This window comes from Sinohyriopsis cumingii, chromosome 1, assembly GCF_028554795.1.
Source record: "Sinohyriopsis cumingii isolate HCF-2022 chromosome 1, ASM2855479v2, whole genome shotgun sequence".
NCBI lineage: Eukaryota > Metazoa > Mollusca > Bivalvia > Unionida > Unionidae > Sinohyriopsis > Sinohyriopsis cumingii.
The window spans coordinates 182,657,876-182,675,677 of NC_142961.1; the positions used below are offsets into that span (position 1 = coordinate 182,657,876).

The 17,802-nt window shown below is 34.3% G+C and overlaps 1 protein-coding gene across 1 annotated transcript in view; it reads right to left on the reverse strand.

Moving 5' to 3' along the window:
- LOC149808504 (annexin A6-like) overlaps positions 1 to 16,255 on the reverse strand; it is a 227,558-nt gene extending 211,303 nt beyond the window's left edge. Inside the window, exon 1 of the mRNA XM_089978253.1 lies at positions 15,752 to 16,255. Coding sequence (XP_089834379.1) covers positions 15,752 to 15,856 — 105 coding nt within the window. The 5' untranslated portion in view covers positions 15,857 to 16,255. The remainder of the gene's footprint in view (positions 1 to 15,751) is intronic.
- Positions 16,256 to 17,802: the final 1,547 nt, after the last annotated feature.

A 17,802-nucleotide genomic window follows, 5' to 3' on the forward strand; every position in this document is an offset into this window, starting at 1 on the left:
GGCCATTTCGCACATCTTACAGGATGAGGATATTAATACCTGTGTATAAGTTTCACATAAAACAATTAATAAAATTCATTAAGTTTGATCATAGTTTTCTATAGTTATTAGCAAAACCTCACAATTTTCACTTAAGGCATTTTATTGCCAGTAAAAATGTCAGTCTCACTGGACAAGTCCAATAAATTCAAAGGGTTGAATCGACATGCCCAAAGTTAATTAAATTAAATTATCCAGCTGTCCATGTAATTTTGACTGTGAACATTTTTTATAGTGTACCCATGGTTAATTGAAGAGGTAATCAATTTTCTTCCCTCTTTACCTATTGATAATAGTTCATCCTCAGCAGTTACACTTATAGTCATGCTGAGTTTCAAGATAAACTGGGAAAATAACACCTAAGATTTGATTTGTTAAGACATTTAAAATGTCATTTGAATAGATTTAGATGTGCGAGTTCAATGTTTTCAATTTGGTTTGGCTGGAGTTGAGGTTGTCAATAAATACCAAAGCAGACAAAGAAAAGATAATGGATTAGATAGCTATATTACCATCAATGAATATTCAAATCCTATCCAAATACATCAATGAATATTCAAATCCTATCCAAATACATTAATGAATATTCAAATCCTATCCAAATACATCAATGAATATTTAAATTCTATCCAAATACATCAATGAATATTCAAATCCTATCCAAATACATCAATGAATATTCAAATCCTATCCAAATACATCAATGAATATTTGAATATAAAAATGTGACATTTATTACAGTTCAAGTGCTTATGAAACCCTGAAAAATAATGACTTCAAATATATTACAAAGAGAACTAAAATATTACTATGCACTCTGTTCACTTAACGAACAGTACCTCATTATAACACAGTCCATGGAAGCCACAGAGTATAGCACCTTATGGTTAGACCACCTTATAAAAAAGTACTACTTCATTATAACACAATCCATGCATGCCAGAGTATAGCACCTTTGAGTGAGACTGCCTTATAATGAAGTATTTGATACCTATAATTCTACCACCAAACAATTGGATGGGAGTCATGTCCATACCCACCTTATAACAGAAACCATGTTATAATGAAGGGCCTTAAAGTGAGGTAGTGCTGTACTGTCAGCATGTATTTTATATACAAACAACACAGTCATGATGTCCAAACACTGCAAGCATTGTATGTTTATCAAGTTGTAACCCCATCTATTACCACTGATACAAACAGTTAATATCAAGTTTCATTGGATTTTCTGGGTGGTTATAATATATTTCCTGGGTGGTTTTAATATATTTCCTGGGTGGTTATAATATACTGAAATCCTAGTTTATATCAAGATACTAGCAGCCATGACCCCAACAGAAAATGTATGACCCATCAATTTCTTTTCACCTATATGTAATTACCATATCACAATAATGACACTACCGCTAGGTATTTGTCACAACAAGGTGGAATTATAATAAATGTAATCTTTTGAAGATCAAAGGGGTATACTACTTTTGGTTAATTAAAACTGATTTTCTAAAGCTACAAATCTTTTGAAGATCAAAGGGGTATACTACTTTTGGTTAATTAAAACTGATTTTCTAAAGCTACAAATCTTTACAAATGACATATAAGAACTATTCAACAAGTCCTTCTACACATGATATGAGAATGGTCTACAAATTTCAGATCCTGGAACAAATTACAATGACCTTCAATGCTGATTACAATGACCTTCAATGCTGATTATTAGGTTTTTAAAGCTGAGTTAAATAACAGACACCTGAGTCTTGATATAAATTCTCGGTATATATTAACATTAAAGTACAATATGAATATTTTTTATTTGAATTCTAAATGTATGTTGTGTCATCCATACAAGTGTCATCAGATTGATAATGCTTATTCATTGTGAAATATACAGTATTATAACAAAAGAATGAAAATCCAAGGCAAGTGAAAACTGACAATTGTGATGGTTTGTGATGTGTTACAACTATAACAATTCTCAATACTGCCACCTTGCCATTCTTGATTTTTGTACAGCTTAGAAGGAATCGTGAAAAGAATGATGTTACTTTTCTATGTTATCTTTTTCTCACTTAGTTTACTTTCATTTCAAATTGAAATATTTTCCATGCCATTTGAGGAAAAAACAAATCATCACATTCCATCCATTCACCTTTCTTTTAAAATTTTATTTTGAAGCAAACAACATAACACATTTACATTTTTTAAAAATAAAAACAATAAGAAACTTTTTCCCTAAAAGTTTTGATTCAAATTCCTATTTCTCTAGGTCTTCCTCCATCACCCTTATCACTTTGGTTAGATTTTTGTTTTAAACATCCATTGTCATGATACAATTATGTGACAAAAAACATCACTCACAAGCCACTGACATTATAGATAATACCACTCAGCTAAAACAGCAAAGTTATTTTTGGACATTGCCAAGCATGCAGCCTGCAGACTCATGGAAATGGAAGGAGTCATCCTCCATGCTTTCATTGTTATCTGCACCTGACTCCCTACCATAAAGTGGTCTACATTTGACTACCCACCACAAAGTGCTCTAGGTTCTGTGAGAACATCTATTCCATTATCAGACTCATCGTCAGCTTTGTGCTTGACAAAAAGAAAGTAAGTAAAGTTGCCACTGGAAAAGCACACAATTTGGTAATCAATTGAAAACCAAAGTATACTTGCTCATGGCATAAAAAAACAGCTAATTTTATGACATTTTATCATAATTAACATGGGGTTCTTGTTCTAAATATTGTATATGATAAACTGCAAGTGTTCCAAACACTGCCAAAGAATTAATGCATGAAGGACTAAATTTGGCTGAATCAAAGAGAGGTATTAAAGTATGTGTAATAAGTATTTTTATCATAATTGTAACAATGATCAATCAACAGATGTCATATTCTCCTTATCTACAAAGATTTGGCCAATGCAACTTCACCTAATCCATTCACAGTATACAATCACTTGGACTCTGCTTCATATCACACATGCTACAGGACTGATACTTGCTTTTGTTGACACAGATCAAATAAAAGATGTTTGTACACACAAAAACTTGCATACCAAAGATTCAGCTGCTGGAAATTTTGTGTATCCAAAATTTAAAAATATGCCTGTTTTTACCCAGATTTTTGGCATTACAGACAACCAAGACTTTATGCGATTTCCACCAAAATAAATATCATGACCTTTTCCAGGAGAATTTATGGTATGATAGTATGATCTTTCGATGCCTTTGGAATGTGGAGTAAACAACCAACTATTGCAAAACCAAGATGTTTTAAAAAATTTCTTTTCTGGCAGAGGAGTATTTGTACACCTTCAAAAATTCAATAAAAGTCTAAGAAACATGAGATACAATATGATAATGACATACTGCATTGGCAATATATTTTTTTGTGGTGATTAAGATATTAGTTATAATTATTTAAGGCAAATACAAGGTTTGTCAGTTCAGATCATCAGCATATATCTATGATTTAATATTGACCCGACTACCTTTATTAATACAGAATGGGTACACAGGTCATCTCTCAAGCTTGAGCATCTGAAATCAATAAGCTTTACATTTATGAAAAAAATATCTCATACAAGTAGCTTTTTTCAATAACTCAAACATCCATATTGATTTTAGAAGCTAGCAGATTGAGGTTGATTAAAGTCATAATAATATGTAAATTTCAATCAAGGCGTACCAATACTGTAAATACTTGCTTTTAAGTCCAATTGCAAACATTATAGACCCAGATCTGCCAATGCAATATATAGCAGTAGATATGGGTCTTTGCAGTTTTTAGTTGGATTTGACAAAACATCTAAAATTATATAATTATTAGTAAAAATATTATTTAAAATTTTTAGCTGATTCCTAAGGACAATTATTTAAAAAATTTAAATACTTCTAGAATTTCTGTGCAAAAAATCAATGACAGAATGATTATCATTTATATGGCATGAATGTTTACAACATAACAGTGAAGGAAAAAATGTAGACACTAAGTTATTTTAGAAAATGCTTACATTTAATTTGGTCACAAACTAGATATATATTCTTAAACCTGTACTTTTAGATTTGATTTGGCTTGAAAAGGCAAGAAAAGGAGAAAGAAAACAAGATTATTTTTTGGATATTTTAAGTTGCCTAGATAGGTCAATGGAAGGGGGATGGAACCTTTTTCAAAAATAAAAACAAGAGTCATTTTTTTAGGGAATGATGCTCTACTGGACAAAAAGAATTTATATGTATTCACCATCACATCTTTCTATGTATTCACCATTACATCCTTCTATGTATTCACCATTACATCCTTCTATGTATTCACCATTACACTCTTCTATGTATTCACCATCACATCCTTCTATGTATTCACCATTACATTTCTCTATGTATTCACCATTACATTCTTCTATGTATTTACTATTACATCATTCTATGTATTCACCATTACAGCCTTCTATGTATTCACCATTACATCATTTTATGTATCCACCGTTACATCCTTCTATGCATTTACCATTACACCATTTTATGTATTCACCATTACATTCTTCTATGTATTCACCATTACATCCTTCTATATATTCACCATTACATCCTGTTATGTATTCATCATAACATTCTTTTATGTATTCACCATTACATCCTTCTATGTATTAACCATTATATCCTTCTATGTATTCACCATTACATCCTTCTATGCATTCACCATTACATCATTCTATGCATTCACCATTACATCCTTTTATGTATTCACCATTACATCCTTCTATATATTCACCATTACATCCTTCTACATATTCACCATTACATCCTTCTATGTATTCACCATTACATCCTTCTATGTATTCACCATTACATCCTGTTATGTATTCACCATTACATCCTTCTATATATTCACCATTACATCCTTCTATGTATTCACCATTACATCCTTCTATGTATTCACCATTACATCATTTTATGTATCCACTCTTACATCCTTCTATACATTTACCATTACACCATTTTATGTATTCACCATTACATTCTTCTATGTATTCACCATTACATCCTTCTATATATTCACCATTACATCCTTTTATGTATTCATCATAACATTCTTTTATGTATTCACCATTACATCCTTCTATGTATTAACCATTATATCCTTCTATGTATTCACCATTACATCCTTTTATGCATTCACCATTACATCCTTCTATGCATTCACCATTACATCCTTTTATGTATTCACCATTACATCCTTCTATATATTCACCATTACATCCTTCTATGTATTCACCATTACATCCTTCTATGTATTCACCATTACATCCTTCTATGTATTCACCATTACGTCATGTTATGTATTCACCATTACATCCTTCTATATATTCACCATTACATCCTTCTATGTATTCACCATTACATCCTTCTATGTATTCACCATTACATCCTTCTATGTATTCACCATTACATCATTTTATGTATCCACCGTTACATCCTTCTATGCATTTACCATTACACCATTTTATGTATTCACCATTACATTCTTCTATGTATTCACCATTACATCCTTCTATGTATTCACCATTACATCCTTTTATGTATTCACCATAACATTCTTTTATATATTCACCATTACATCCTTCTATGTATTAACCATTATATCCTTTTATGTATTCACCATTACATCCTTCGATATATTCACCATTACATCCTTCTATGTATTCACCATTACATCCTTCTATGCATTCACCATTACATCCTTCTATGCATTCACCATTACATCCTTTTACGTATTCACCATTACATCCTTCTATATATTCACCATTACATCCAACTATGTATTCACCATTACATCCTTCTTTGTATTCACCATTACATCATTTTATGTATTCACCATTACAACCTTCTATATATTCACCATTACAACCTTCTATGTATTCACCATTACATCCTTCTATGTATTCACCATTACATCCTTCTATGTATTCACCATTACATCCTTCTATGTATTCACCATTACATCCTTTTATCTGCTGAGTGTTGAAACCATCTCCAGTACTCTTCAGTGATACCAATTAGCTGCTGTGGTGGTCATAATGGATGTCAGATTAGAACATTTTCATTTAGGACCAAGCAGACATTATTAGACATCTTTTGGTTGAAACCCCATGTCAATATAACTGTCCGTTGGGGGGGGGGGGTAACAACAACAAGATTTTTAAGACAGCCATCATGGCAGCCGTTTTGGATACACAACTGACACGATTTTTATTTAGGATTTACTAAGTATCACAAGGAGTCTAACTGTAAAAAACCCACATACATATATCCATAAATTGTAGTCACGTAGAGATAACAATATTTTCATATTTAAGGTCAGTTTGCATAATTTTGATTAAGACCAACAGGATTCCAAAAGAACTCTTCTGATGAAAATCCCATGTCAAAATGACTTTCATTGTAATAGGAGTAAAGAATAACAAGATTTTCAAGATCATCATGTGGTCATATTGGAGATCAGATCAGCACCATTTTAATTTAGGATCAACAAAACATGATATTAGGTCTTTTAATGCAAACCCTAGCATATTGATATGATATCCATTCTAGAAAATTAGTGATGACAAGGTTTTCAAGAGGGCCACTGTAGCTCTTTGGTTGAAAACACCTTTGATATGACTTTCTGTTTCAGAGGAGTTGCAATAACAATATTTTCAACAGGACTTTTGAATGGCCATATTAGATATGAGATGGGCATCATTTCCATTAGGACCAGCTAGACATCATAAGAAGTCTTCAGGCGAAAGAACAAAAATGCTGATATGATCAGCCATCTAAGAGAAATAGAGATACCAAGATTCTTCCAGATGGTCATTGTCGTGGCCTTATTGGAGGTCAGATTGGTACACTTTTGATTTATGATGAACTATACATCATATGTAAGAAGTCTTTCAGTGAAAACAACATGCTGATTTCATCATTTGTTCAGGAGGAGTTAATGATAACAAGATTTTCTACATGGTCACTGGTAAAATTATTGGAAGTCTGATTTACAGCATTTTCATTTAGGACCATCTAGCTATCATGAGAAGTCTTTCAGCAAAGTCCCCTTGAAAACATCAACATCCATTCAGAAAGAGTAACAAGATGGCTATGGTAGTAGCCATACTGGATGTGTAGCAGTACCATTTTTCTTTAGGACCAATCAGACATTATAAGAAACCTTCTGGTGAAAACCCCATGTCAATGTGACATTTTCTCCAGGAATAGTGGCAATAACAATGCTGGACATCAGATTGGCATCATTTTCATAGAACCAACTAGACAAATCAGTACTGTCATTATTATTTAGAACCAACCAGATATCATGAGAAGTCTTCTAGTGGAACCCTTAAGCCAATATCATTCTTCTAGCGAAAACCCTGAGCCAATATCATTCTTCTAGTGGAAACCCTGAGCCAATATCATTCTTCTAGTGGAAACCCTGAGCCAATATCATTCTTCTACTGGAAATCCTGAGCCAATATCAGTCTTCTACTGGAAACCCTAAGCCAATATCATTTTCAATTCAGATGAAATAGCAATAACATGATTTTCAAGATGGCTACATGACGGCCATATTGGATGTCAAGTCAGCAGCATTGTCTTTAGAACCAACTTACATCTTTTAATGAAAACCCCATGTTGATAAGGTACAAGATTTCAACATGGCCATTGTGATGACCATATTTGACACCAGATCTGCACCATTTTCATTCTGGACCAACTAGACAACAAAAGAAGTCTTCTGGTGTAAACCTCATATCAATATGACTGCAGGAGGAGTAGTGATAATATGATTTCAAGATGTCTGTTTTGTTGGCCAGATTGGCACCATTTTCATTTAGCACCAACTAGACGTCATAAGAAGTCTTGTAGCAAAAACCCAGTGCTGATATGACCTTCCATTCAGGAGGAGTAGCAAAAACAAAATTTTCAAGATGTCTGCTATGCAGCACCATTTTAATTAGGACTAAATAGACCAAAGGATGAGTGTGTGTGTAAAGTTTCATGGCCTTCCTCCAGGTAGTTTAGGAAGAGTACTGATCATCAACTTGTAATAATAAATGGATGTATGATGGACAAAAGACTATCCCATAAGCACGGGGCCCCGAGTGGCCGAGTGGTCTAAAGTGCTCACCACTACAGATCACTGCCATCTCACCTCTATCTGCGTGGGTTCGAGTCGCGGGTTCGGCCTATGTTGGTATGTGAGAAAGCTTGCCAGTAGCTTCTTGTGGGTCGGTGGTTCTTTTCGGGGTTTTCCCGGGTTCATCCTCCACCATTAATACTGGCCGCCATGTATAGCCTATCGTGTGCTGAAAATGGCGTTAAACCCTACAACAATAACAACAACAGCTTGAACACCACATATATACTTGTGCATGAAAAGACAAATTTATACATGCAAATGACCATGTCACTGGAGTTATCTCCACCCCAGCAAAGCTGCATCTTATAAATAGCCCAGTGAACATTCTCCAACCCGAACCTTTCAGCAGCACTCTGAATTTAACAAATCTCCACATCTTGATCATTAAAAGGGACACAATCCCCAAGGCAGCTCAGTAAAGATCAGGATCTTAGCCTCTGTCTCATGAACTTCGAAGTTTTTGTGATCCCCACACTATGACACTATCTACACACTTACTGGTCAAGAAATGACCTTATGCACCTTGGATCTGGAGTCCATTCTTACTTCCAAAGCCCCGTAACCATCTACATAGTGCCTGGGCATGAAAAGACAAATGCAGCTACCAAACTGACATTTGCCCTTTAGACAGTCCTTACCCCTCAATGACCTACCCTCTAACTTCAGTGTAGAAGTCAAAACATGAAGAGATATGTGTTTCACATACACAGAATTATTGGAAGTTTTTACACACAGCTGATCCATTAAACTTTGTTTTGGGGTTGTTGTTGGTTCAAAGAATACATATGTGTATCTAAAATACATCCAAAAAAACTTAAATGTATTATTTGCTAAAACAAATTTGAGTCTTTTGTGTAATTGTGATGGTATACATAATTTTAGTCTATGTACTTTAACTTAACGAGACTAATGACCAAAGTTTGCATGTTTTCTAAAGTAGCTGTGATTAAAAATGACCCGAGTGGCAGAATCAAGGAATAAACAAATGCATAAATACTTTTGTAAATACAGGCTCACCATATGTGCAGTTTCTTCAAAATTTTCACATTTATTTATCATAGTTGTTGATATACAAACAGATAATGCAAAAGTGTTGATTTTTTTCATTACTGATAATTATATTAAGATGGATATTTTTTTATTCAAATTCCTGAGTTCTCAGATTAAGTTTTTCTTTTCAAAATTCTCTGGTATTTGAATATACTGTCAAGTTAGAATAGAGAACTGCAAACGAAATGGCACAAAATAATAGACATTTATTTCAATACTTGTGTTAGTTTTATCTGCCTTTTCATTGATTCCATAAGAGGCAGATTTTTAAATAAATCTTTAAAAAGTAGATAAAAGTATTGAGTCTTGCTATATCAATGTGGTTACCATGAAAATAAGGCTGCAGTAATTATAAGTTAACACATTATTACTATGAAAACTTACAAACATGTCAGAGCTGCTGGTTAATGAGTCATTTTAGTGTTATAAGATTAACAATTGCATTTTTGGGGGTTTGGTGTTTTGTATCACAGCAGCAAAAATAGGTAATAGAGTGTTGAGGCAACTGGAATAATGTGCCTTGCCCAAGGACACACAAAAGTAGCTCATCTGGGTAAATCTAATAGCAGTATTCATGCCCATGACCTTTTGGTCACAAGTCCGCTGAGCTCTTGTGGCTTTTTCCTCCATTGGTCACCTACTCTGACATGCAGGTGGGTCAGTTGGACCTATTCTATATCCTGGAGTCTGTAGGGGTAATAACTGTATTAAGCTGGCATGAGGGCACTTTCCCCATTAAAAAATTATCCCACTGATTCTACCATTCATTCAAGGTGATCATGTGATACAGGCAAAACTGAAAAGGTCTAAATAACCAGACACTAATGGATTCCTCTGAAATCCGTTTGAGGCATATATGTTTACAAAAGCTTTTGGTTTTACTTATTATGACAAAGTCTAGGTGAAAATAACTATCCCAACTGAAGCATATAACAAGACAGAAGCTGCCAAACAAAACAATGGTTTAGAATCCACCTTTACAAATTAAGATATGTAAACTGCTATTACATTGGAAAAGAGTTTTAAAAGGAATGTTCTATCTACACACTAAATGGTTTGGGTTCTGTGGGGTTAAACACCATTTTTCAGCACATGATAGGTTATATATGGTGACCAGTGGAGGTCTCCAGAAGACCCCAAGAACTACTGACCCACAGGAAGCTACTGGCAAGCTTTCTGACATACCCACACTGGGCGAGCCGAGAACTCATGCGGGGGCAAGTTGTGTGAGTGATCTGTAAAGGCAAGTGCCTTAGACCACTTGGTCACCCAGGGCATCTGTAAAGGCAAGTGCCTTAGACAACTTGGTCACCCAGGGCCACTACACACTAACTGAAAAGAGAATATATGAGCCAAGAACATATAGGCAAAAATCAGCTTCTAGTGCAACTCTCAGTTCTAAAGTACTGCCATGTATAATAAATATATCAACATACTGGTTTCCAAACAAGAAAATAGATGTATTGGTGCATTTCTTAATAGGCTAAATGATGGCACTGAAGTAGATCCTGTGTGTTTTCTTAGACTTCAGGCATTGTCCCTTTCTTAAGTTATATCACATTTGTTTTTGAATACAGAAAAATTAAAATCTAAAGCAATCATGCCAATCCCACAACAACAACAAAAACAAAATCCTGGACACAGAAGACTGCCTCATAATTTATTTTTAAAAAATGTAAAAATTCAATTTATGAACAGATTTACTGTTGGACAAGGAGTCTCAAGTAAGGAAACAAAAAAATAAGTATATGTCCATTCTTCATATGAAGCTGAGTCCATATTTTCTATAACCATACTTCTCATGTGTATCTTCTTTCTTCTTTTGTATGTAACATTTGTATGAAGTATCTATCAAACTCAATTTTTCCTATCTTTCCTAAATATTTAACTTTCACAGTTGACAGAAATAAGTTTATCCCCATTATGGTTACATGCATGTCAACATCTGCTTTTATATATGCATTACATAAGATTAAATTACAATGCATCAAGATTCATGATAAATCATTGCAATGGCCTGTCTGGAGTAATTGATCAGTGCATGATTGTAAGACTTTATTGATCCATACAACTTAAAATTCAGTCTGTCTATAGACAAGAAGTTACTTGAAAAGAGTTTATATACATGTATGCAAATACATGTACGTGAGGAATGCATACATGACAGGGATTTACATATTTTACAAAAGTCAGCATGCCCATATCCCCACAAATAAGACAAAATAAGGAATATTTTAAGGAAATAGTTTTATACTTAACTTTTGTTTACTTTTTAGTTTTCTTGAACCATATGTCGAAACATGTGTGGGGTTTAATGCCATTTTTCAGCACACAATAGGCTATGCATAGCGGCCAGTATTAATGGTGGAGGATGAACCCGGAAAACCCCCAGGAAAAACCACCGACCCACGAGAAGTTACTGGCGAGCTTTCTCACATACCCACACTGGCCGAAACCAAGACTCAAACACATGCAGATAGAGGTGAGATGGCAGTGATCCGTAAGGGAGAGCGCTTTAGACCACTCGGACACTCGGAGCCCTGGTCCAAATATATAACTAATTTTTCTTTATCCTTATATATCATATTCATAATTAATGCCAGCAGAAATATGAATGAAACATTACTGGTACAAGCCCAGGGCTAGCTGACTGAAAAAATGAACTGGCCCATATGAGTTTTCATCAAACATAATATCAACTTCAACAACAAAAAGTAATGTAACATAAAAGATGGGATATTTCAAAGAAATCATGCTATATTAATTTTACAAATAAAATAAGTCTTGTTTTCTTATTAGTTTTTTTGCACTTTACAATCATATGTCAAGAATTATAATTAGTAAAACAGACATATGTATATAATATATGTAGATAGATGAGAAAGAATTACCACTAATATGCAGATACAGTTGCAAAAGCAAAGACAGACTTACACTGTATACATGTAGAAAAGAATTTTTGGAAATAACTATATTATTATGAGACACAGATCTTAAGACTAATATGGTCTTTTTTATATTTGTCAGTCACCATGGAAATGTATTTGCTATCCCATTTTTCCTTTCCACAGTTTTGAGATATTTTCTGTAAAACACGGTATAATTTGTAATTTTCAGAGTCATGGTTCTAGCCAAGGATACTCTTTAATCCATCATGAATGGGACTTTCAAGCATATTTCATAGCATCATACTGGCTATTTTTTCATTGAAACAGGTTTATTAGATTTGTTTGAAGAAACTTTGTCAAGCTTCCTTTCTTTGCCTAATTAGACAACAGGCTCATTTCTTCAACAACATCAACAATAATGAAAGCTTGACTGTAATGATTTATTATACTCCCAAAAGAATGATTTGTGAACAATTATATAATGAATTTATTAACAATTATCATCTAGTCACCTTAAAATCAGCATTCAAATCTATGACAAGCCAACTTTTGAAAATGAATGAGATGGAATGTATTCAACAAAGGTAAATCCGCAAAACCCATTTTTCTTTGAACCACAGTAACCCTGATCTTTGACCTTTTATACCCAAAATATGTAGGTCTTTTCTATTTTATAAGGGCAAGCCCTCAACAAAATGTGTTCAAGTATCAACAGTATTAAGCCAAAACAAAAAGGATTTATTTCCCATTGCACTGGTTTTAAAATTAGAGTAGACAGGTTGATTTTCTTCCTATTTTGTTTTAACTTTATTTTAACATCATACATATTTAATATGACTTTTTCTGAATTTTTTTGAAAACAGGGGTGGCAAAATGTTAGGGTCAGTGATGAGAAACAGTAATGGTCAGTCAACATACTAATGTTTTTGTGAAACCGTTTTTTTTCTTTCAATCACGCTGACCCTAACCTTTGACCTTCTCACCCCAAAATTCTAGTGTAAGCCATCCATGAAGTGTGCTCCATGTCTGTGATACAGAACTGATGTTGTTTTCTTCTTGTCAGTGACGATGGTATTTGTCCCAGAATCAAGTAGCTTCTTCCATACCAAAAGTGCATGCTATCCAGAAAGTTTCATATGGGTAATGTAGAACACTGTTCTTCTTTCTATCCCAGTAACCTTGACCTTTCATCTTTTGCCCCCCAGATCAATATTCATCTTTCTTATTGCCAGTACAAGCATCCACAAAGTTTTGTCTATGTATGAAATGTTGCAATAACAGTATTTTGCAGAAACCATTTTTCTTCTTAAAGTCACAACGACCTTGATCTTTGATCCTATCACACCAAAACTGATATGGTTCTTCCTTACCCCAAGTACAAGATAAATACAAGGTTTAGGTAACTTGATGGTGCAAAATACAAGCTATTGTGCAGAATGAAAATAGAGAACAGACAAACAGATGTTATTATATAATGCACTCCTTCTTACGGCAGGTGTATTAAAATATTATTATGTTATGCAACTGACAAAAATTTTACTGTCTTGCTTTTAATCTGTTAATATTTCAAGCCTGGCTATCATAAAGCAATCAGGTATATATTCCTGTTCCTGATCAATGACCACTGACCACTTTAAAAGATGTTGGTCAGTGCTGTTATAACTATTTTACATACCACTAATCACCATTTACTTTTAAGCCCTTTACCTGGTGATACAGTTCGTCACTATATCGTTCACATTTATACTGATCTGCAGCCAAGTCTTTGTTATAACTGAAATAATTAAACCACCATATAAATGGTTTATGATTTTGAATAAAGGCAGGTAAGTTATTAATAAGTATCTAAAAGAACATGCATCCCTATGATAAGTAATTAATGCAAAATAAGATCTTATCTTTCATTCTGATCTAATTAAGAAAAAGGTACCACCACTAATCTAATTTGAATGCATAGTGAATTTGTTGCCTAAGAATCATCAATTATCTCATTGTTTCAGTCTTTCCTTCTACTGTCTGTTAGTTCTTATATTGACTTATTGTGTCATAAATTCAAATAGCAAACAGACTGATAATGGCCTCATTCATTAAAAAGGAGCAATACTACCACAGTTAAGCTTCCACTGTTTTACATGTTCTTATCTAAATAAAAGGACTGTTAATACTACTAGCTGCTACCAATAATCATAACCATTGTTGTTTTCATCATAATTGTTGCCAACGCCATCACCAAAAGGCAATTCTCCATCAAGGCTTATTTACAAAATGTTTTGCAAGGTTAATGCAACTGTGAAACACCTGTTGTGAAAATATTTTGAAATGTTCCTCTATTTTCAGCCCTCATCTTTTGTACAGTACTCCCTCACAAAAATGTTGTTCATGGGTGCCCCCAAAAAATGGGTTACCTTTTATGTCAGGTCATTTTATAATATGGTATTTTATTTTAAAAAAGTACTATTAAATAATTAAATTAAATCTGTGACCATACCCATCTTATAAAATGGACCGCCTTGTACTGAGGTATTTTATACATAATAGTACAGTTAAACAATAATTAAAATCCATGACCATTGCTATTTATATTTAATATGAATTGTTGGTTATGTTTTTTCCATGATTATGTGTATGATTGTATTTTGGACTTGACCTTGTCTAAAATCAAGTTCACTGTATACCTGACTAGTGACATTGATGTTATTTTTATTTTGTAAAAAAATTATATATAGTAAATATTTCTCTATCTGAGTAGGTTAAATATTAGAATCATTATCAATATAGGTAAACATATTTATTTGGGTATGGGTCAAGAAAACTGGTCAGTGCTGGATCATACATTGAACACCAATGGAATTTATATAGAACTTTACTCAACAGGACTGGTGACAGAACTTTGTGGATTATGTGGGATTTAATTCACAATATTGTAAGCTCTTTTAAAATTTTCACTTTGTGTTCAAGCGAAATAAATTATTTGTTGAATTTTACACAATTTGTTAGTTTTCACTCTTTTCTATTACTTAGTTTAAGACCATAGAGTCATAATACCATATGCATCTTATAAAGGGTAATTCTCGGACTGAGGTATTTTATACATAATTATACAAGTAAACAATAAAATTAAACTTGTGAACATTGTATTATGAAAACTGTACGTACAAATTATTTTTGCAATATTTCATTTAACCACTAGACGGATATGAGCTTACTAAACAGGTAACTCGGATTATCAACTTAATCTGCATTCATTTGTCTCTCTGTACTTTATTTTGTAAGAAAATAAAACTTTTGCCACTTTTTCACCCTCATCACAGCCATCAACCCACAAACACTTCTACGCTTTTGGGAGTCGTGTTTCTGTATTGAATTTGTCTGATTATTCTGGGTTTTACATGAAGAAAGGGAGTGAAATAGTTGAATGAATGAACTAAGGTGTGAATCGGTGGATAAAGCACAAGTATGACAGGTGGATATTCTTTGTATAGATACATGTACGTGAATGCAAAATTGTCCAAAATGCAGGCACTTGAAATGTAGAAAAATTTAGAGTTAAACAGGCTGGATGAAAAATTCTATACAAAGAGGGGTTGATGTCAAAATTACCTTTTGCTTGTGAATTCGGTACATCCGATCTTGCTCATATTTCTGCAGAATCTTACTGGAGGTGGCAAAGCTACTGCTACCAAGGCTTGTTACGTGACGCGGCATGGTATAATTACGTTTACTGGTAGTGTTATCAACAAACTGTCCACTGGAAATGTTATCAACAAACTACTGACACTTGTTTCTGATGTTGCTGGTAACACACACTGATGTTTTTTTATACAATAAAACAGCAACAACAAGCTGGATTCGATTCAAAGACTGCAACTGATAAATACATTAACTCTGGTTTCACACACGTTTCTGCACCTTCCTTTTGACCGCATTTAAGTTGAAATTAAACACCCAATTAAAAGTTTCTTGTTCATTATCAGTCAAAGTCTGAGTGATCTTTAGCGTAACAATGTAGGATTATTACATTGTCGTATATAGATATCCATATTCCTTTCACTAATTGAAACTACTGTACACACCACTGCATTTTCAATACACACGGCAAGTCAGGTTTATTTACTTCTGAGCGGCTCCTGTATGCCACCTATCGATTGACGCGCTTGTTTGTATACCGAGTCAACGTCATGGAAACATGTGGCGGGAGAATCAAAGGTACAAAAGATTCTTCAACTCCCCTTGCGGTAAGCAATATATAAAGTGGATCATACGCTTCTAACTCCTCTCAGTTTTCAAATTTTCGCTAGTGAAACAGTATACCAGCAAGTAGTTCTCCGGCTTTTTTTTTTTTTTTTGACAGCCATCGGGAATTTCAGAAAAAAGGCGGAGAACTACATGTTGGTCGTGTGTGTGTGTGTGTGTGATTTAGATTTTTAACGTAGCTTCAACAATATTTCAGTCATATCGCAACGATGTCTGCATTGTGACAGGTTATAGTTATGTCTTGCACTGGGGCATCATACCGCAGACATGTAGCATGATGTCCCACCTATATAGTCACATTATCCTGACACCAGGCCAACCAGTCCTAACACTAACCTCTTAATGCTGAGCGCCAAGCGAGGTACTATTCTTTCGTCTTTGGTATGACTCGGCCGGCGTTCGAGCCATTTGGTCTAGTGGAACAGTAAGTTAATTCGAGTTTCATCTGCCCCTTCCCACCCCATTTGTTATATTTTGACATTTATGTTGTACAACCCAAAATAAGTGTCCAAATATCAAAAATGGGTGAGAACGATCAGAGAGAACTCGGATTGTAACTACTGTAAGTATGCAGACAATAACATCAAGACCCGATCATGTCAAGTGTTGGCGGGGGGGGGGGGGGGGGGTTCCAAAGCAAAGATCTACGTGTCTTTTGACTCAAAGTGTGCATAATGCCCAATAAAACGTGCGCAAGAATAAAACTATGGTCAGATTTCAAATGACAAGTGACTACGTTTGTGTGTGTACCTTTTTAATTAGCAGGAGGGGGTAGCTGACCCCTCTCCCACTGGAGAGGGCCCTGAATGTATGCAATGATCAGGTTGTTTTTGTTGTCGTTGTTGTAGGGTTTAAAGCCATTTTTCAGCACAAGATAGGCTATACATGGCAGCCAGTATAAATGATGGTGGAAGAACCCTGGAAAACCCCGGAGAGAATCACCTACCCACGAGAAGCCACCGGCAGGCTTACTCACATACCCCCATTGTCCGAGCCCGAAACTCGAACCGACGCAGACAGGTGAGATGGCAGTGATCCGTAACGGTGAGCGCTTTAGTCCACTTGGCCACTCGGGCCCCCAATGATCAGGTAGCATTCTATATAAACAACAGGTGATCGTATGGCTGCTTATAATTTACCCATAACTTATGTATATACCATATATAATAACCCATGTTATTTCATATATTATTTATTGGTAAACTGTGGGCAGCAATACGAGCTCCTGTGTGTATAGCAAGAACACTGCAACAAAACTGTAGATTCTGTCTACCAGAAATGTTTTTCGCTTTCGAGGGGTCAATCTATCATTTAAAACACACACAAAAACACACAAAAAATTACTTCTGTATTTTATAATTTTATTTAAGTTGAGGCTTATCAGTAGTATATGGGGA